The 19,453-nt window shown below is 40.5% G+C and overlaps 1 protein-coding gene across 1 annotated transcript; it reads left to right on the top strand.

The window, feature by feature from the left end:
- The first annotated feature begins 293 nt into the window (after positions 1–293).
- On the top strand, positions 294–19,199 carry SLC19A3 (solute carrier family 19 member 3). The gene is made up of 6 exons (XM_030803691.1): positions 294–321; positions 3,885–4,036; positions 6,645–7,473; positions 9,973–10,165; positions 17,713–17,854; positions 18,441–19,199. Exons 2-6 carry the CDS (start codon positions 3,887–3,889, stop codon positions 18,615–18,617), a joined length of 1,491 nt encoding a protein of 496 aa, XP_030659551.1. The 5' UTR covers positions 294–321; positions 3,885–3,886; the 3' UTR covers positions 18,618–19,199.
- Positions 19,200–19,453: the final 254 nt, after the last annotated feature.

The raw sequence follows: 19,453 nt of genomic DNA, 5'->3' as shown, positions 1-19,453 counted from the left end.
AGCACTTTTTAAAGGCAGATAATATTACAGGATCAAAATGGAATGATAAGTGGAAAAAAGACAAAAGAACAGTCTATTCCAGAATAATACTTTGTTGCGGAGGAGGTGATCCTCCCAAACAGCACAGGTGGTTACTATGTTTATAAGGGACGTGTGTTCATATTTAGTGCATTTTTTCTTCTGCATTTTTTTTTTTCAGACAGGATCTCACTCTGTTGCCCAGAGTGGAGTCCAGCAGCATGATTACAGCTCACCGCAGCCTCCAACTCCTGGGCTAAAGTGATCCTCTCACCTCAGCCTCCCAAGTAGCTAGGATTACAGGTATGCTTCACCACACCACGCTAAATCTTTGTTTGTTTTCTCATCAACTTTTATTTTAAGTTCTGCGGTACATGTGCAGGATGTGCAGGTTTGTTACACAGGTAAACGTTTACCGTGGTGGTTTGCTACACAAATCAACCCATCACCTCGGTATAAGCCAAGCATCCATTAGCCATTCTTCCTCCCCCGCCTCCCCATTCTCCCGACAGACACCAGGGCATGTTGTTCGCCCCATGTGTCCATGCATTCTCATCGCTCCGTTCCCACTGGCCAGGTTGCCGAGAAAAATAAATGCTTTTACATTGTTGGTGAGAACATAAATTACTTCAACCATTGTGGAAGACAGTGTGGCAATTCCTCAAAGATCTAGAAGCAGAAATACCATTTGACCCATCATTCCTGTTACTGGGTATATACCCCCAAGAAATAGAAATCATTGTATTATAAAGGTACATGAACATGTATACCTTTTTTTTTTAAGAGATAGGGCCTCGCTGTGTTGTCCAGGCTGGTCTCAAACACCTGACCTCAAGCAGTCATCCTGCCCTGGCCTCCCAAAGTGTTGAGATGATAGGCATGAGCCACTGAGCCCAGTCTTCCTCTACAACTTCTAACTTAGTACCGTGTCCCATAGTAAGATAGTGTACATTATGATTATATATTTGTATTTATATATTGCTGACCCAAACAGAAGTTTCAGAAAAAAAGCTTAGCCTTTCTCTGCAATGCATTCTGATAGTTAACATTTTTTGTACCATTAAAAAAAAATCCAACACTTTGGGAGGCTGAGGCGGGTGGATCACCTGAGGTCAGGAGTTTGAGACCAGCCTGGCCAACATGGCGAAACCCCATCTCTACTAAAAACACAAAAATTAGCCGGGCATGGTGGGTGCCTGTAATCCCAGCTACTCTGGAGGCTGAGGCAGGAGAATCACTTGAACCCAGGAGGCGGAGGTTGCAGTGAGCTGAAATCGTGCCACTGCACTCCAGCCTGGGCGAAAGAGTGAGACTCCATCTCAAATAATAACAATAATAATCCTGTTTGCAACCCCATACTACATTTCCTTGACACCACAATATGAAAATCACTGTTTTAAAATAAACTGAAATTGGATTTTTATTTTTATTTTTGAGACAAGATCTCACTCTTTCCCAGACTGGAGTGCAGTGATGCGATCACAGCTCACGGACAGCTTGATCTCCTGGCCTCAAGTGACCCTCCTGCCTCAGCCTCCCAAAGTGCTGGGCACCATGCTCAGTTTAGAATGGGAATTTTGAGGATATAGCCAGGCTCTCTCAAACAGAGGGTAAGAGGAAAGATAGCTGAACTTGGAATTAGGAAACTGAGGCCAAGTCCAGGCTCTGATGTTTGTTAAAGGTGAAAATGAGCACAAATCTTACTACCTCTAGTCCTCCATTTCCCCATCTATCCAGTGACAACCATACCACCTCCATGTGCCTCACAGAATGCTCAAAGAAAAAGTAAATCATTTTCAAAATGTAAAAATTATTTTAAAAGATTGCATAAGTAATTCAATTATCCTAGTCCTAGTCATAAATGGCAAAGCACTTGGAGAGCTGAGGACCTTTCTGTCCTTTAAGGGATGCAGCTAGGAAGTGAGATGCACTCACGAAAACCAGGCAGCACTTGAGTTTCTTCTCAGTGGTGAGGCGTGACTCATGCCCTTCCTTCTGTAAGATTGCCTTCCCTAACTCCTGGATTCTTGCCTGTCCTGACATTTCTCTCTTTTCCCCCTTACCCTTCTTCAAGTAGACTGTAGTGGCTTGTTTATTCAATTCATTCAGCATCTTCCTTGAGCGCTATGTATTAGGTGCTGTGCTAGGCACTTAAGACACAGCGGTGGACCAGGCAATATGGCCTGCCCTCCTGGGCTTGTGCTTTAGTAGGGCATGTCTTATTACAGGTTTTTTTCCTGCTTGACCGTCCTAACTAAATCGATTTGGACAGCAGTATTAGAACCCTAAAGAGACAAAAAGACAGATAATCCAGCAGGCTTTTAGCAGATGCATGGAGAAGATGATGACCTGGATTTAGTGAACAAATCTGTGGTCAGCAAAGGTAGAGAGGAAGCTCTGGATATACAGCCAGCAGATGCCACCCCAGCAAGACCACTCTTCAGAAGATGACCAAGCCTCGGTGATTACCTGTCCAGGACAGCCGTTTCTATAAGATCCTTAACAACAAAGACAGAAAGCACCAGCAACCCCAGCAGCATTCCAGGAAGAAGAGAAAGCCCTGTTTTGTGGACCAAGGGAGTAGGTGAACAGTCAGTGTAATTTGCCTTTGGCAAAATTTTCACATCGTCTGCATTGCTCACCGATGCTGTAATCCTAGTTTCAAAATCTGATCGCCCTTGTCTCTCCACTGCTTAATCAAGGGCTTTGTTGACATAAACAGCGTTTACCCTATTGAACTTGAGAGGAATTATGCAGCTGTCAGGGTCACCTTGGGAAAGGGTAGGGTGAGTGGCAAGCTGCAATGATGTGACCTAGTAGGTCCTTCCTACCTCCCCAACCCCTCGTAAAGCTCCCCACCCACTGGATACCTGGAATTCCACCCAGGTGACTTGCTATTCCGGAATGAGAATGCTTTTCCCTCTCTCTAGTCTGCTTTCAAACTGTAATTGACCCAGAAGCTCTATATATGTAATCATAATCTTTAGTATGAATGTGTTTATAAATACACGTTTTTTCCCTCACTGTGGTTGTCATTAGGTTAATACCAGCAGCTGAGGGGGCCTCCAGAATGAGGGAGAGTGGAGTGGGTGAAAGGTTCCTGATGGGAGTAGGGAGACCTGGATTCAGATCTTGATCATGTGGTTTGAAGCCAGTGTTTGGGCATCTTGGATCTTCCATATGCTTCTCTGGGAATGTAGGGAAATGATATCTGTTTTACAGTTATTATGTAGATTTGAGACAGTATGCAGAAAAGCATCATACAACAAATTAGTTTCCTTCCTATAAATTTATCTCAGAGAATTTAGCCACATGCAGGACCATCAAAAATCTATAAGCATTACAACAAGGCAAAGTTTGAGCTAAAATGTGGAGGAATTAGTGAATTTTCCTGTGCACATGATAATTCACATGAGATAGCAAGATGTTTTCAAATACAGCCACCATACAATGATTGTTTTTTGTTTTTTGTTTCTTTTGTGTAGTGACAAATGAGATCCTCTATTGGGCTTTATGTCTAAAGCTTGCATTTCAAGCAATTTCCTCACTTGAGGTCAGGAGTTCAAGACCAGCCTGGCCAACATGGTGAAACCCCATCTCTACTAAAAATACAAAATTATCCAGTCATGGTGGCGAGCACCTGTAATCCCAGCTACTTGGGAGGCTGAGGCAGGAGAATGGCTTGAGCCCAGGAGGTGCAGGTTGCAGTGGGCTGAAATCATGCCACTGCACTTCAGCCTGAAAAACAGAGCGAGACTCCATCTCAAAAAAAAAAAAAAAAAAAAAAAAAGTCAGGTTTTCATCACATCAAGGATGCTAAAAAGAATAATCATCACTTAATTTTCTCTTTGTTTCCATTTGATCAGCCATGGATTGTTATAGAACTTCACCACGCAGTTCCTGGATTTACCCCACTGTGTTCCTCTGCTTATTTGGTTTTTTCTCCATGATGAGACCCTCAGAACCATTCCTTATCCCATATTTATCTGGACCAGATAAAAACCTGACCAGTGCAGAGGTAAGTTAACATACATACATATCTTAATGTGATTTTTTAAATTTTATAGGACTTGAACAAGGATGCAGGGCTTCCCTCAACTTGATATAAGATGAACACATTAAACTCAGTGAGCCTGATTTTCATAATATGTGTCACATATAGAACTTTTCAAATTATTTCCTTTTCTTACTTGCAAAAAATTGCAGCCAAAACATATTACATGTGTTAACAAATTTTTAACTTGCATAGAATCCTAACATTTGTGTTAATGATAGGAGCCTTTCAGGTCTCCGTTGATTCTATTATACTAATCCTAAAATAGCATCACTGGCAGGCACAGGATCTAGATCTAAATAAACTCTCAGGCTGCTGAGGGATAAGCAGGATCTCATAAAAAATTGTGGCATTTCTGTATGACACTCTTTACCAGCAGGTGAGCCATTAACAGCTTTATCTCCCAGTCCTTGCCTCCTTCTCTGGAATGCCAGATTCTCTTACTTAAAAGAGCAACGCCTTTCTTTCTTTCTTTTTCTTTCTTTCTTTTTTTTTTTTTATTGTTTTTGTTTGAGATGGAGTCTCACTCTGTTGTGCAGGCTAGAGTGCAATGGGGTGATTTTGGCTCACTGCAACCTCCACCTCCCGGGTTCAAATGATTCTCCTGCCTCAGCATCCCGAGTAGCTGGGACTACAGACATGAGCCACCACGCTCAGCTAATTTTTGTATTTTTAGTAGAGACAGGGTTTCGCCATGTTGGCCAGGCTGGTCTCGAACTTCTGGCCTCAAGAGATCCACCCGCCTCGGCCTCCCAAAGTGCTGGGATTACAGGCGTGAGCCACCGCCACCAGCCTCACACTTCTTTATAAGAAGTACAACAAGAAAATGCACTGACCTAACTGCAAAATTACCCTGGGCTGATTTTACAATCTCCAGCCTTAGCCTTGAAAACACTATGTAAAGTGTGTGGCTTCGCCTGCAAGGCTAATTGGTGCCTCGGGTGGTGAGGTGGCAAGGACAGAAAGGCAAGCTTGTTCCGTAGTGTCAGATCACTCAGGGACAACCCTGTTTCCGAGTTGCTCAGGTTGAAACATGCCACAGTTAAGACAACAAAGGACAGATGCAGGGTCAGAAGCAACTCAGTGTATCTACTGGGGTCTGCTTCTCCAGCCACTATGGACCAGTTAATAGGTCCTCCCTCCAAGGAGCAGCTCAGTTGTGTGGTCTTTGCTCTGTGGCCTCCTGCTTTCTCCAGCAACCTCAGTGATCCAGGTGACAAGGTGGGTAAGTTCAGTGATTTGAGAGGCTGCAGCACTCACCCATCCCTACAGATCAGCAACTCCAGTCCTTCCTACTGTGAAAATTGAGATCCCATGCATTTCTGACTAAATCTCTGAGATGATCCATATTAAATTGAGCCATAGACAAATCAGCAGAATTGTTAGGGGGAGCAGGGGGAAGGTTGGGAACCTATCAAATTTGCCCAGGAAGGAAAATGAGATACATGACTTGCTTCCACTCTATAATGTGGCAAAGTTATTTACTCTTTCCCTATTTTCCCATATCTTTTCAGATGTTGGAAGGGCTGAAATGTTTGATGTAGTGATAGATCACATGAAAATAAAGGCTGTCGGATTCTTTTTGTTGTTGTTGTTGAGATGGAGTCTTGCTCTGTTGCCCAGGCTGGAGTGCAGTGGCACAATCTCGGCTCTCTGCAACCTCTGCCTCCCGGGTTCAAGTGGTTCTCCTGCCTCAGCCTCCCAAGTAGCTGGGATTACAGGTGTCTGCCACCATGCCCGGCTAATTTTTGTGTTTTTAGTAGAGACGGGGTTTCATCATGTTGGCCAGGCTGGTCTCGAACTCCTGACCTCGTGATCTGCCTGCCTCGGCCTCCCAAGGTGCTGGGATTACAGGCGTGAGCCACCATGCCTGGCCTGGATTCTTTTAGCATTGTAGTCTACTTGTCTAATGTTAATATTCAAACAAGAAGGAAATTATATTTTTTAGGAATCTTGGGCCAGGCACGGTGGCTCACGCCTATAATCCAAGCACTTTGGGAGGCCAAGGCGGGCAGATCACCTGAGGTCAGGAGTTCAAGACCAACCTGATGAACGTGGTGAAACCTCGTCTCTTCTAAAATACAAAAATTAGCCAGGCATGATGTCAGGTGCCTGTAATCCCAGCTACTCGGGAGGCTGAGATGGGAGAATGGCTTGAACCTGGGAGACGGTGGTTGCAGTGAGCCAAGATCGAGCCACTGCACTCCAGCCTGGGTGGCTGAGCAAGACTCCATCTCAAAAAAAAAGAATCGGAAAAACTTAGAAGTGTCCAAAAACTTTTTAACTCATCTACTCAACTGTACATCCTATTTAAACTTAATATATAATTCAGATTGCACAATAAGCCAATATATTCTTCTACCAGGGTTTATCTAAGTGTGTAAATTGGTTGGTTTTTACCAATGGGAAAGGAGACTATCTTTTCCTGTGATTTCCTTGAAAATCAGTTTTCTCATTATGTTTCTCCATAATGCAAATAATTTCCAATTGGAGGCAGAATTTGAGATACAAACCGCAGGTACCTTAGTAAAGTACCGGTGCTTCATGGTCATGCAATTTACCAACTTTGCAGATAACAAATGAGATCTTCCCCGTTTGGACATACTCCTACCTGGTGCTGCTGCTGCCTGTGTTTGTCCTCACTGATTACGTCCGCTACAAGCCAGTCATCATCTTGCAAGGTATCAGTTTCATCATTACCTGGCTGCTGCTGTTGTTTGGCCAAGGAGTGAAGACCATGCAGGTTGTAGAGTTCTTCTACGGGATGGTCACCGCCACCGAGGTGGCCTACTATGCCTACATCTACAGCGTGGTCAGCCCCAAGCACTACCAGAGAGTGAGCGGCTACTGCAGGAGTGTCACGCTGGCCGCCTACACAGCAGCGTCCGTGCTGGCCCAACTCTTGGTATCCCTGGTGAACCTGTCATACTTTTACCTCCACGTCATATCCTTGGCCTCTGTCTCCGTGGCCTTCCTTTTCTCACTTTTCCTACCAATGCCCAAGAAAAGCATGTTTTTTCATGCAAAACCCAGCAGAGAAATAAAGAAGTCATCAAGCGTGAATCCAGTGTTAGAGGAAACTCACGAAGGTGAAGCACCAGGCTGCGAAGAGCAGAAACCCACATCAGAAATACTCAGCACTTCAGGGAAGCCGAATAAGGGCCAGCTGAACAGCCTGAAACCAAGCAACGTGACTGTGGACGTTTTTGTGCAGTGGTTCCAAGATCTGAAGGAGTGCTACTCCTCAAAGCGTCTTTTCTACTGGTCTCTATGGTGGGCTTTCGCCACAGCAGGTTTTAACCAGGTTTTGAACTATGTTCAAATCCTGTGGGATTACAAGGCGCCATCCCAAGATTCTTCCGTCTATAATGGGGCTGTAGAAGCTATTGCAACCTTTGGAGGTAAGCAAATGTCTCTTAATCTTCCTTTGTTGGCTTTACCCCCTTAAGTCCATTTCTCCAGGTACTGAACTTCATGGCAGCAAATTAGCTCTGTTCAGAAGGCAGCATAATTTTTTTCAATCAAAAATGAAAGTCACGGCAGGGCGTGGTGGCTCACGCCTGTAATCCCAGCACTTTGGGAGGCTGAGACGAGCGGATCACGAGGTCAGGAGATCGAGACCATCCTGGCTAACACGTTGAAACCCCGTCTCTACTAAGAAGACAAAAAAATTAGCCGGTCATGGTGGCAAGCGCCTGTAGTCCCAGCTACTTGGGAGGCTGAGGCAGGAGGATGGCGTGAACCTGGGAGGCTGAGCTTGCAGTGAGCCAAGATCATGCCACTGCACTCCAGCCTGGACAACAGAGCGAGAGACTCCTCTCAAAAAAAAAAAAAAAAGAATGAAAGTCACTGGAAAAATAAGAATACCATGACTTTCTATTGTGTTGTAGTTACAACAAGTCACTTTTTTTTTTTTGAGACAGAGCCTCGCTCTGTTACCAGGCTGGAGTGCAGTGGTGCGATCTCAGCTCACTGCAACCTCCGCCTCCCAGGCTCAAGCTATTCTCCTGCCTCAGCCTCCTGAGTAGCTGGGACTACAGGCACACACCACCACACCCAGCTAAATTTTTTTGTATTTTTAGTAGAGACGGGGTTTCACCATGTTGCCCAGGATGGTCTCTATCTCTTGACCTCATGATCTACCCGCCTCGGCCTCCCAAAGTGCTGGGATTACAGGCGTGAGCCACCACGCCCAGCCACAAGAAGTAACTCTTAGGAACTCAGGGCTTAGCACCAAACAATGAAATTCTAGCTGAATGCCTAAGATTCCAATTCATCATTAGCACAAAGGTTAATAACATGCCTTGTTCTTTTAGGATTATTTTTAATATCAAAATATATACATATGTGTGTATGTTTTTACTATTTTAGAAAATAAATTAAGGATTCCAAATTCTCACTGAGGGTTTTGTTAATACAGGATTTGAACTAGCTAGCATGCACCTATAACAATTCTAGGCTATACACCAACAACTTTCAAAAGCAGCTTTCTCATGATATTTAAATGAGGGGTGGAAGAGATGTGAAAGTCAGGATTTTAATATCAGAGGGAAATCTGTCTTTGAAGTTTAATCTACAATAAATGTTTATTTCCTAGTAACTGGAAGCTTAAATGTCAAATGAGACTTTGAAGATATTTTTTAGGAAGTGAGAATTCGCCCCACCCTCATTTATAAAAAGTTTTAGAAAACCCATGTGACCTCTATTTTATTATTATCTCCCTTTTGGGAAGCTTCAGTTTAACTCCTGGAAACCAGGACTGTGCCAGAATTGCTTCACTGAAATTATTGCTCCTACATTCCAAATCCATGGGGGGAAAATCGTTTTTTTTTTCTCCTCTGAAGTCATGATCATAGGCGGGAAAGTTAGTCATATGTCAGTGTAGTAATTTGAAATCTAAATACCTTTAGTTTATTTATTTATTTTAGACACAGTCTTACTCTGTCACCCAGGCTGGATTGCAGTGGCATGATTTCAGCTCATTGCAACCTCTGCCTCCCGGGTTGAAGTGATTCTCCTGCCTCAGCCTCCCGAGTAGCTGGGATTGCAGGCGCCCGCCACCATGCTGGCCAATTTTTGTATTTTTAGTAGAGCCGGAGTTTCACCAGGCTGGTCTCTAACTCCTGACCTCAAGTGATCCACCCCCTTCAGCCTCCCACAGTGCTAGGATTACAGGAGTGTGCCACTGTCCCCAGCCCTAAATACCTTTTACCTTTGTTAAAGAGAACCACACAAAAGTACTAACCCTGATTGCTGTCAGTTATTCAATTTCTTGAACTCTGTAGGTCTATATAGATATTTTCGCCCAAAGCTTCTCAAGTAAATTATGTCAGATGTTAAGACTTTAGAGTGGAGATTGGAAATAAAACTAAAAATACTAAAGATTCAAAATAAAGACTACAACTGGGGGGGCAAGAAAAAAGACTAAAACTATCAATCAACGTAACACATCTGATGCCCATCAATGAAAAAGACTTACAGCAAAAACTGAGAAAAGAAAGACAAATAGAGAGGCCAGTGTATTCCCAGAGAATTTATTTCATCCTTTTCCATCCCTGCATGTTGTATTGAGTGACTAGGTTAATGTATCATTTCTCCTCACACTGCTGTGCTTAGGAACCTTTCTGGCCCCTTTGCAGAATACAGTGCCTGGCATGTAATTGATACTAATTAAAAGTGTGATGACTAAGTGACTGAAAGAATAGCAAGTGAAAAGAAAAGCCAAAAGAAGACATGGTTGAGAAAAGGTTAGATCCACATTCAGGTCGATCACACAATTTTGTGAAGGCAAATATTTATCTTTCAGAATTACCTGAGACCTGAGTTTTTCATAGAGGGTGTTGATATTTTCCTGCATGCAAAGTCATTATGTCTGATTGCCTTCAATGTTTTTTTTTCAGGGGCTGTGGCTGCCTTTGCAGTGGGTTATGTGAAAGTCAACTGGGACCTTCTGGGAGAGCTGGCTCTGGCGGTCTTCTCAGTTGTCAATGCTGGTTCTTTATTTCTCATGCATTACACAGCCAATATCTGGGCGTGCTATGCTGGTTATTTGATATTCAAGTCCAGCTATATGCTTCTTATAACCATAGCAGTGTAAGTTTTACCAACCACTCCTAAAACTGAACTGTATTCCTCTTTCTTCTGTCTTTCTGAACTTTCTCTAAGAATTTCAGAAGGATTTTAGTCCATTGCAATATTAAATGTTGACTGCTTTATATTAAATTAGACACAACGAAGCCAACTTTTCGTTTAACTAGTTGCTCTCTGAATATTGCTACAATATACCTTTAGTCATCAAGGGAAAAAGCTCTGTAGGTTTATAAACCAAAAGCAGTGATACATTGTCAGGTTTTTCTTTTTGTTTTGTTTTGTTTGAGAGATGGCCTGGCTCTCTTGCCCAGGCTGGAGAGCAGTGGTGCGATCACGATCACGGCTCAATGCAGTCTTCACTTCCCAGGCTCAGGTGAGTCCCCAACCTCAACCTCCTGAGTAGCTGGGATGACAAGCATGTGCCATCATGCCCAGCTAATTTTTCATATTTTGTAGAGATGGGGTTTCACCATGTTGCTCAGGCTGGTCTCAAACTCCTGGGCTCAAGCGATCCACCTGCCTTGGCCTCCCAAAGCACTAGAATTACAGATATGAGCTGCTACATCTAGCACCATTGTCAAGATTTTATTTATTTCCAACAACTTTCCACATAAGGTGTGATGTGATCTGCTTTTAAATGGTCAGGTTTAGATTTCATTCCTACTTTCACTTGGTTGCTTGAGAAATTCTAGGCACATACTTTTGTGACACAAAAGATTCTCAGGAAAGTTATTAAAAAGTTGGATACTAAAAATAGTAGATGCAAAGATAACAGGAAACCTTTAGCTGCAGTCATATATGGAACCAAGTAGTTTTTCTTTTCTTTCTTTCTTTTTGAGACAGGGTCTCACCCAGGCAGGAGTGCAGTGGTACAATCATAGCACACCACAAGCAGTCCTCCCACCTCGGCCTCCCGAGTAGCTGAAACTACTGGTGCACACCACCATGCGTGGCTAAATTTTTAATTTTCATTTTTGTAGAGACAGAGTGTTGCTATGTTCCCCAGGCTTGTCTCGAACTCCCGGGCTCAAGCAATCCTTTGGCCTCAGCTTCCCAAAGTGGTAGGATTACAGGTGTGAGCCACCACACCAGATCTAGTTTTTAGTCATTTTCTAAAAATAATCTCTGGGATTTAGAATTTCCCAACATTTTTGCTTCTACTTTTTTCTCAGAGATCTCTTTAAGAAAATGATTAAAAAACCATTCGGTTTCGTATAAAAGTACAGCTAAAGCTGACTGCAGAAAATATGTTTTGCTATTAACCAAAAGAGATGAGAAACATTTGAATTTCAAATTGCATGAAAGAAGTGGAGACAAAAGCGTCATCAAGTTTTGCTTTTAATTTGTGAAAAATGTTTTATAAACAATGTACAACACAGAAATTTGAGCACTCTGGGAAAAAAATCATCAGAGGAAAAAACAATTAGTTGGTATGTTTATTTTCTTCATGGAAATGTCTTAGTTCAATCAGAATCACGTATCTTAGGTTGCTTTTTTTTAAATGTGAGGATTTTGTTAAAGTAGGATTATATCATTTCTTTGCATTAAAAAAAATCTTCATGGCTGGGCACAGTGGCTCCCACCTGTAATCCCAGTACTTTGGGAGGCCAAAGCAGGTGGATCACCTGAGGTCAGGAGTTCGAGACCAGCCTGGCCAATATGGTTAAACCCAGCATCTACTAAAAATACAAAAATTAGCTGGGCATGGTGGTGAGCACCTGTAATCCCTGCTACTGGGGAGGCTGAGGCAGGAGAATCACTTGAACCTGGTAGGCAGAGGTTGCACATTCTCATCAGTGTTTATTGCTTGTTTTTTGGATAAAAGCCATTCAAATTGAAGTGAAATAATATCTCATTGTAGTTTTGATTTACATTTCTCTGATCAATGATGTTGAGCACCTTTTCATATACCTGTTTTCCATTTGCATGTCTTTAAAGAAACATCTGTTCAGATTTTTGCCCATTTTTAATCTGATTATTAGACTTTTGTTCCCTATAGAGTTGTTTGAACTCATATATTCTGGTTTTTAACCGCTTGTCACATGGGTAGTTTGCAAATTTGTTTTTCCTTTCTGTGGGTTGCCTCTTTTCTTGGCTGTGCAGGAGCTTTTTAACTTGATGTGATCCCATTTGTCCATTTTTGCTTTGGTTGCCTGTGTTTGTGGGGTACTCAAGAAATCTTTGCCCACTCCAATGTCCCAGAGAGTTTCCCCAATGTTTTCTTGTAGTTGTTTCATAATTTGAGGTCTTAGATTTAAGTCATTAATCCATTTTGACTTGATTTTGTGTATGGTGAGAGATAGGGGTCTACTTTCATTCATTCTTCTGCATATGGATATTCAGTTTTCCCAGCACCATTTGTTGAAGAGACTGTCTTTTCCCCAGTGTATGTTCCTGGCATCTTTATTGAAAATGAGTTTACTATAGGTGTGTGGGTTCACTATTGGGTTTCTGGGTTCACTCGTCTGTTCCATTGGTCTACATGTCTGCTTTTATGCCAGAACTATGCTGTTTTTGTTACTATAGCTCTAGAGTGTAATTCAAAGTCAGGTAATGTGATTGCTCCAGATTTTTGTTGTTGTTGTTGTTTCATTTTGCTTTGTTTTGTTTAGGATAGCTTTGACTATTCTAGGTCTCCTGTGGTTTCATATAAATTTTAGAATTGTTTTTTCTATTTCTGTGAAGAATATCCTTGGCATTTTTATAGAGATTGCATTGAATCTGTAGATTGCTTTGGATAGTATGGGCATTTTAGCAATATTGATTCCTCCAGTCCACAAATATGGAATATCATTCCATTTTGTGTGTGTGTGTCCTCTTCAATTTCTTGTGTCAGTGTTTTATAGTTTTCATTGCAAAGATCTTTCACTTCTTTAGTTAATTCTTAGGTATTTTATTTTATCTGTAGCTGCTGTAAATGGGATTCCTTTCTTGATTTCTTTTTCAGATTGTTCTCTGTTTGCATATAGAAATGTTATGGAGTTTTGTATGTTGATTTTATGTCCTGCAAATATACTGAACTTATTTATCAGTTCTAATAGTTTATTGGTAAGAGTCTTTAAGTTTTCCTAAATGTAAGATCATATCGTCTGCAAGCAAGGATAATTTGACTTGATCCTTTCCAATGTGGATGCCCTTTATTTCTTTCTCTTGTCTGATTGCTCTAGATAAGACTTCCGGTGCTATGTTGAATAGCAGTGGTAAAAGTAGGCATCCTTGTCATGTTCCAAATCCTAGAGAGTAAAGCATTTCAGCTTTTTCCCATTCAATCGGGTACTAGCTGTAGGTTTGTCATATATGGCTTTTATTATGTTGAGTATGTTACTTCTATACCCTGTTTTTTGAGGGTGTTTATCTGGAAGGGATGTTGAATTGTATCACATGCTTTATTTACCATCAGTTGAATGATCATAGTTTTTGACCTTCATTCTGTCGATGTGATTTATCACACTGATTGATTTACGTATGTTAAATGATCCTTGCATCCCTGGGATAAATCCTACTTAGTCATGGTAGATTATCTTTCTAATGTATTGTTGAATTCAGTTTGCTAGTATTTTGTTGAGAATTTTTGCATCAATATTCATCAGAGATTGGCCTGTAGTTGTTTTTTGTTTTTAATGTGTCTTTGTCTGGTTTTGGTGTTAGGGTAATACTGGCCTTGTAGAATGAGTTTGGAAGTATTCCCTCCTCTGTTTTTTAGAATAGTTTCAGTAGGATTCAAATTAGTTCTTTGATAGAATTCAGCAGTGAAGCCATTGGGTCCTGGGTTTTTCTTTAGTGGGGGGCTTTTTATTATGGCTTCAATCTTATTACTTGTTATTGGTCTGCTCAGGTTTTGGATTTCTTCATGGTTCAATCTGGGTAGGTTGTTTGTATATAGGAATGTATCCATTTCTTCTAGATTTGCCAATTTATTGGCATATACTTGCTCATAGTAGCCACTGATGATCCTTTGAATTTCTGCAGTGTTGGTTGTAATGTCTCTTTTTATATGTCTAGTTTTATTTACTTGGGACTTCTTTCTTTTTCTTAGTCTAGCTAAAGGTTTGTCAATTTTATCTTTTCTAAAACCCAGCTTTTTGTTTCATTGACGTTTTGTATTGCTTTCTTCATTTCAATTTCATTTCTTTCTGCTCTGATATTTATTATTTCCTTTCTTCTACTAATTTTGGGTTGTTTACTCTTGCTTTTCTAGTTCTTTAAGATGCATCATTAGGTCATTTATTTGAGACAACTCTTTTTTTTTTTCTTTTTTTTAAGAGACAGGGTCTTACTATGTTCTCCAGACTGGAGTGCACTGGTGTGATAATCTCTACTCACTGCAACCTCTGCCTCCTGGGCTCAAGTGATCCTCCTGCCTCAGACTCCTGAGAAGCTGGGATCACAAACATGCACCACCACACCTGGCTAATTTTTTCGTATTTTTGGTAGAGACAGGGTTTCACCATATTGCCCAGGCTGGTCTAGAACTCTGGAGCTCAAGTGATTCATCTGCCTCAGCCTCATAGAGTGCTGGAATTATACACATGGGCCACCACACCCGGCCTCTCTTCTTTCTTTATATAGGCACTTGTAACTATAAACTTCCCTCTTAGTACTGCTTTCACTGTGTCCTATAGGTTTTGGCATGTTGTGTTTCCATTATCATTTGTTTCAAGAAATTTTTCAATTTCTCTCAATTTCTTCATTGACCCACTGGTCATTCAGGGGCATACTGTTTAATTTCCATGTGTTTCTATAGTTTCCAAAATTCCTCTTGTTGTTGATTTCTAGTTTTATTCTATTGTGGTCAGAGACAATGTTTGATATTAATTATTTCAAATTTTTGAATATGTTTTAAGAGTTGTTTTGTAACCTAGCATGGTTTATCCTTGACAATGATCCATATGCTGAGAACAATGTGTATTCTGTGACCATTGGATGAAAAGTTCTGTAAATATCTATTAGGTCCATTTTTTCTGTAGTGCAGATTAAGTCTGATGTTTCTTTATCGATTTTCTGTCTGGAAGATCTGTCCAGTGCTGAAAGTAGGGTTTTAAAGTCTCCAGCTATTACTGTATTGGATTCTCATATCTCTTTCTAGCTCTAATATTTGCTTTATATATGGGTGCTCCAGTGTTGGGTGCATATATATTTACAATTTTTTTTTTTTTTTGAGACGGAGTCTCGCTCTGTCACCCAGGCTGGAGTGCAGTGGCGCGATCTTGGCGCACTGCAAGCTCCGCCTCCCGGGTTCACGCCATTCTCCCGCCTCAGCCTCCCGAGTAGCTGGCACTACAGGCGCCCACCACCATGCCCAGCTAATTTTTTGTATTTTTAGTAGAGATGGGGTTTCATCATGTTAGCCAGGATGGTCTTGATCTCCTGACCTTGTGATCTGCCCACCTCAGCCTCCCAAAGTGCTGGGATTACAGGCATGAGCCACCGCACCTGGCCATATTTACAATTTTTATATTCTCTTGCTGAATTGACCCTTTTATCATTGTATAATGACCTGTGTCTCTTACAGTTTCTGTCTTGAAATCTATTTTCTCTGCTCTAAGTATAGCTACATCTCCTCTTTTTTTGTTTGTTTCCATTGGCATGGCATATCTTTATCCATCCCTTCATTTTCAGTCTGTGTATATCTTTATAGGTAAAATGTATTTCTTGTAGGCAACAGATCATTGGGCCTTTTTAAAAATCCATTCAACCACTCTCTTTTGAAGAGTTTAGACTGATAAGTAAGGACTTACTCCTGTTATTTTGTTATTTCTTTTCTGGTTTTGTGGCCTTTTTCCTTTTCTTTCTTCCTTTTAGTGAAGGTGATTTTCTCTGGTGATATAATTTAATTTCTTTTTTACTTTTTGGGTATCCATTGTATGTTTTTCAATTTGAGGTTACCATGAGGCTTGCAAATACTATCTTATAACCCATTATTTTAAGCTGATAACAACTTAAGACTATTTGCATAAACAAACAAGCAAAAAGAAAACTAATAAAAACTCTACAGTGTAACTTTGTCCTCCTGCTTTTTAACTTTTTGTTGTTTCTCTTTATATCTTATTTTACTGTCTGTCTTGAAAATTTGCAGTTACTATTTTTGATTGGTTCATCTTTTAGTCTTTCTACTTCTAAGAGTAGTTTACACACCCCAGTTACAGTGTGATGATATTCTGTGTTGTTCTATGTACTTATTACAAGTGAGTTTTGTGCCTTTACTTGTTTTCTTATTGCTCATGAACGTCCTTTTCTTAGAGGTGGAAGTATTCCCTTCAGCATTTCTTGTAGGACAGGTCTGGTGTTGATGAAATCTCTCAGCTTCTATTTGCCTGGGATGGTCTTTATTTCTCCTTCAGGTTTGATATTTTCACTGGATATACTATTCTAGGGTAAAAGTTTTTCTCCTTCAGCACTTTAAATATGTCATGCCACTCCCTGGTTCTAAGGTTTCTACTGAAAAGACTGCTGCCAGACATTGGAGCTCTATTGTATGTTATTTATTTCCTTTCTCTTGCTCCTTTGGGAGCTCCTTTATCCTTAACCTTTGGGAGTTTGATTATTAAATACCTTTAAATAGTCTTCTTTGGGTTAAATCTGCTTGGTGTTCTGTAACCTTGTCCTTGGATATTGATCTCTTTAGGTTTGGGAAGCTCTCTGATATTATCCCTTTGAATAAACTTTCTACCTCTATCTACTTCTTTACCTCCTCTTTAAGGCCAATAACTTAGATTTTCCTTTTTGAGGCTGTTTTCTAGATATTGTAGGTGTACCTCATTCTTCTTTTTTCTGTTGTCTCCTGACTGTATTTTTAAATAGCTCGTCTTCAAGCTTGCTAATTATTTCTTCTGCTTGATCAGTTCTGCTGGTGTGAGATTCTGATGCATTCTCAATATGTCAATTGCATTTTTCACCCGCAGCATTTCTGCTTGATTCTTTTTAATTATTTCAATCTCTTTGTTAAATTTATCTGACAGAATTCTGAATTCCTTCTTTGTGTTGTCTTGAATTTCTTTGCATTTTCTTAACACAGCTATTTTGAATTCTGTGTCTGAAAGTTCATATATGTTTCTCCAGGATTGGTGCCTGGTGCATTATTTAGTTTGGTGAGAATATGTTTTCCTGGATGATCTTGATACTTATGGATGTTCATCAGTGTCAGAGTATTGAAGAGCTGTATTTATTGTAGTCTTTGCTGTCTGGGCTTTTTTGTACCTGTCCTCCATGGTAAGGATTTCCAGATATTCAGAAGGATTTGGATATTGTGATCTAAACTGTGTCTACATTAGGGAGCACCCCAAGCCCAGTAACACTGTGGTTCTAGCAGACTCTTAGAGCTACTGCTTTGGTGGTCTTGGATAAGATCCAGAAGAATTCTCTGGATTACCAGACAGAGACACTTGTTCTTTTCCTTTGCTTTCTTCCAAACAGTCTCTCTCTGTCTTTGCTGGACTACCTGGAGCTGGAGGTGGGTGACACAAATAGCCCTGTGGCCAATATGTTCTATCTTTTTAAGACTTCCATCCATGTATATTATAGGTAAAATGCTTATTTATGTTTAATGATAGATTTCAGATTGCAGTTAATCTGAATGTGGAACGCTATGCCCTGGTATTTGGAATCAACACCTTTATTGCCTTGGTGATTCAGACCATCATGACTGTGATCGTAGTAGATCAGAGAGGGCTCAACTTGCCAGTCAGCATTCAGGTAAGCTGCAATACTTCTGTTTTCAACTAGGTAACCTCAAAAGTTTCTCAACCTTACAACAAACAATATTTAAATTTCTTGAGTTCCTTGGTTAAGCAATTAAAAAATACATAATTCCTCAATTATCATATTATAACACACCAAGTAGGTTTTGAGCAATAATTGCAACTAGGACAACATTTACGTGGATAAAGCAGGTAAGAAGTAACCTCAGTGCTTAAATTTATTCTTGGAGACATTGAATGTAACATTGCACCAGCCTCCAAACAAAGACAGAGACAGATTAATGAGTTTTAGTGTTTTTGTTTTGTTTTGTTTTGTTTTTACTATTGATGATAGTAGCTATGATTTTAACCCAAGCAACCTGCTCTAAAGCCAAGACTCTTAGTCACCGTATTGCTTACATCTTCTTACTTGTTCTTGATTTCTTCCTTGATAGGAGAGTATTGTTCAACCTAAATAACCCATATTAAAAACCTAGGTCTCAGTTACCCCGTAATCCAAGCAAACCAACAGTATTATGATGTATTATCATTGACATGGATGGTCATATTTTATATGTGGCTAATTATTTGTTTTTCTCCAGTTTTTAGTTTATGGGAGCTATTTTGCAGTAATTGCTGGAATTTTTCTAATGAGAAGCATGTATATTATCTACTCAGCCAAATCCCAGAAGGATATACAAAGCCCTGCTCCAAGTGAGAATCCAGATGTGTCTCACCCAGAGGAAGAGAGTAATATCATCATGTCAACAAAACTCTAACCTCATTGCAACAAATGCAGCAGTGGCTTTCAAAGTTATGCAATAATAAGGAAGGATTTTGAGAAGGGTGGCATATGTTTTGCCATAACTTGACATGCTTTGCAAATCTGGATTCCAATGGACCTTTCAAAACCACAACAAAACCTCAGTTTTAGATGAGTTCTCTATGTGACCAATTTTACTGGATGCAATTGACAGGACCTGCCATCATAATTAAACAACCCATATTGGGGACCCCCTGTGACTAGTAGCAGCTGGAAAATTCTGGTTTTTATCACTGGTAAGGACATGCAGATGGCGTGGAACCAAACCACGAGAAAACTCCAGCCATCCTGGAGTTGATATTCACCATTTGTGAGGAGAAATACTAACTGGACTGACCCTATTGCTTGGCTTAAATACTTATTTGATCTTACCAAAAAGTCAACACATGGGACCTTTTTGTCACATGAGCCATTTTCTTTCCTCTTCTAATAAGTGTATTTCTGTTTAAGTTACAGTTCTCTAAGAGAATTACAATGTTTGTCCCATTTCTAAGGGCTTCTCTTCAACTCTAATAACAGCATTATTCACAAGTTATGATTTGATAGTATTATTACTTAATATTTTTATGATTATTTTCCATTTTGTGCTCTGAGTTTTGCTGTTGAAAGTCTACCTCAAGAATAGCTTCAGATCCTCCTGTGTATTTGCAGAGAACACAAGGTCATTTCCCAGTGGCGTGGGAGAGGCAGTGAGCCTTCTCTCCACCACCATATAGAGGTGTTAATGCATCTATGGGCCAGGTGCAATGGCTCACTCCTGTAATCCCAGCAATTTGGGAGGCCAAGGTGGGA

This window comes from Nomascus leucogenys, chromosome 22a (genome assembly GCF_006542625.1).
Source record: "Nomascus leucogenys isolate Asia chromosome 22a, Asia_NLE_v1, whole genome shotgun sequence".
In the NCBI taxonomy this organism is placed as follows: domain Eukaryota; kingdom Metazoa; phylum Chordata; class Mammalia; order Primates; family Hylobatidae; genus Nomascus; species Nomascus leucogenys.
The sequence above is the reverse complement of the archived record's forward strand: the minus strand, read 5'-3'. Positions and strand labels throughout refer to the sequence as shown.

Bases quoted from the DNA above. Each gene is read 5' to 3' on its own strand.
- SLC19A3 (XM_030803691.1), top strand. From the start codon at position 3,887: ATGGATTGTTATAGAACTTCACCACGCAGTTCCTGGATTTACCCCACT. The intron at 4,037-6,644 runs GTAAGTTAACAT...CCAACTTTGCAG, and splicing joins AAAACCTGACCAGTGCAGAG to ATAACAAATGAGATCTTCCC. The intron at 17,855-18,440 runs GTAAGCTGCAAT...GTTTTTCTCCAG, and splicing joins ACTTGCCAGTCAGCATTCAG to TTTTTAGTTTATGGGAGCTA.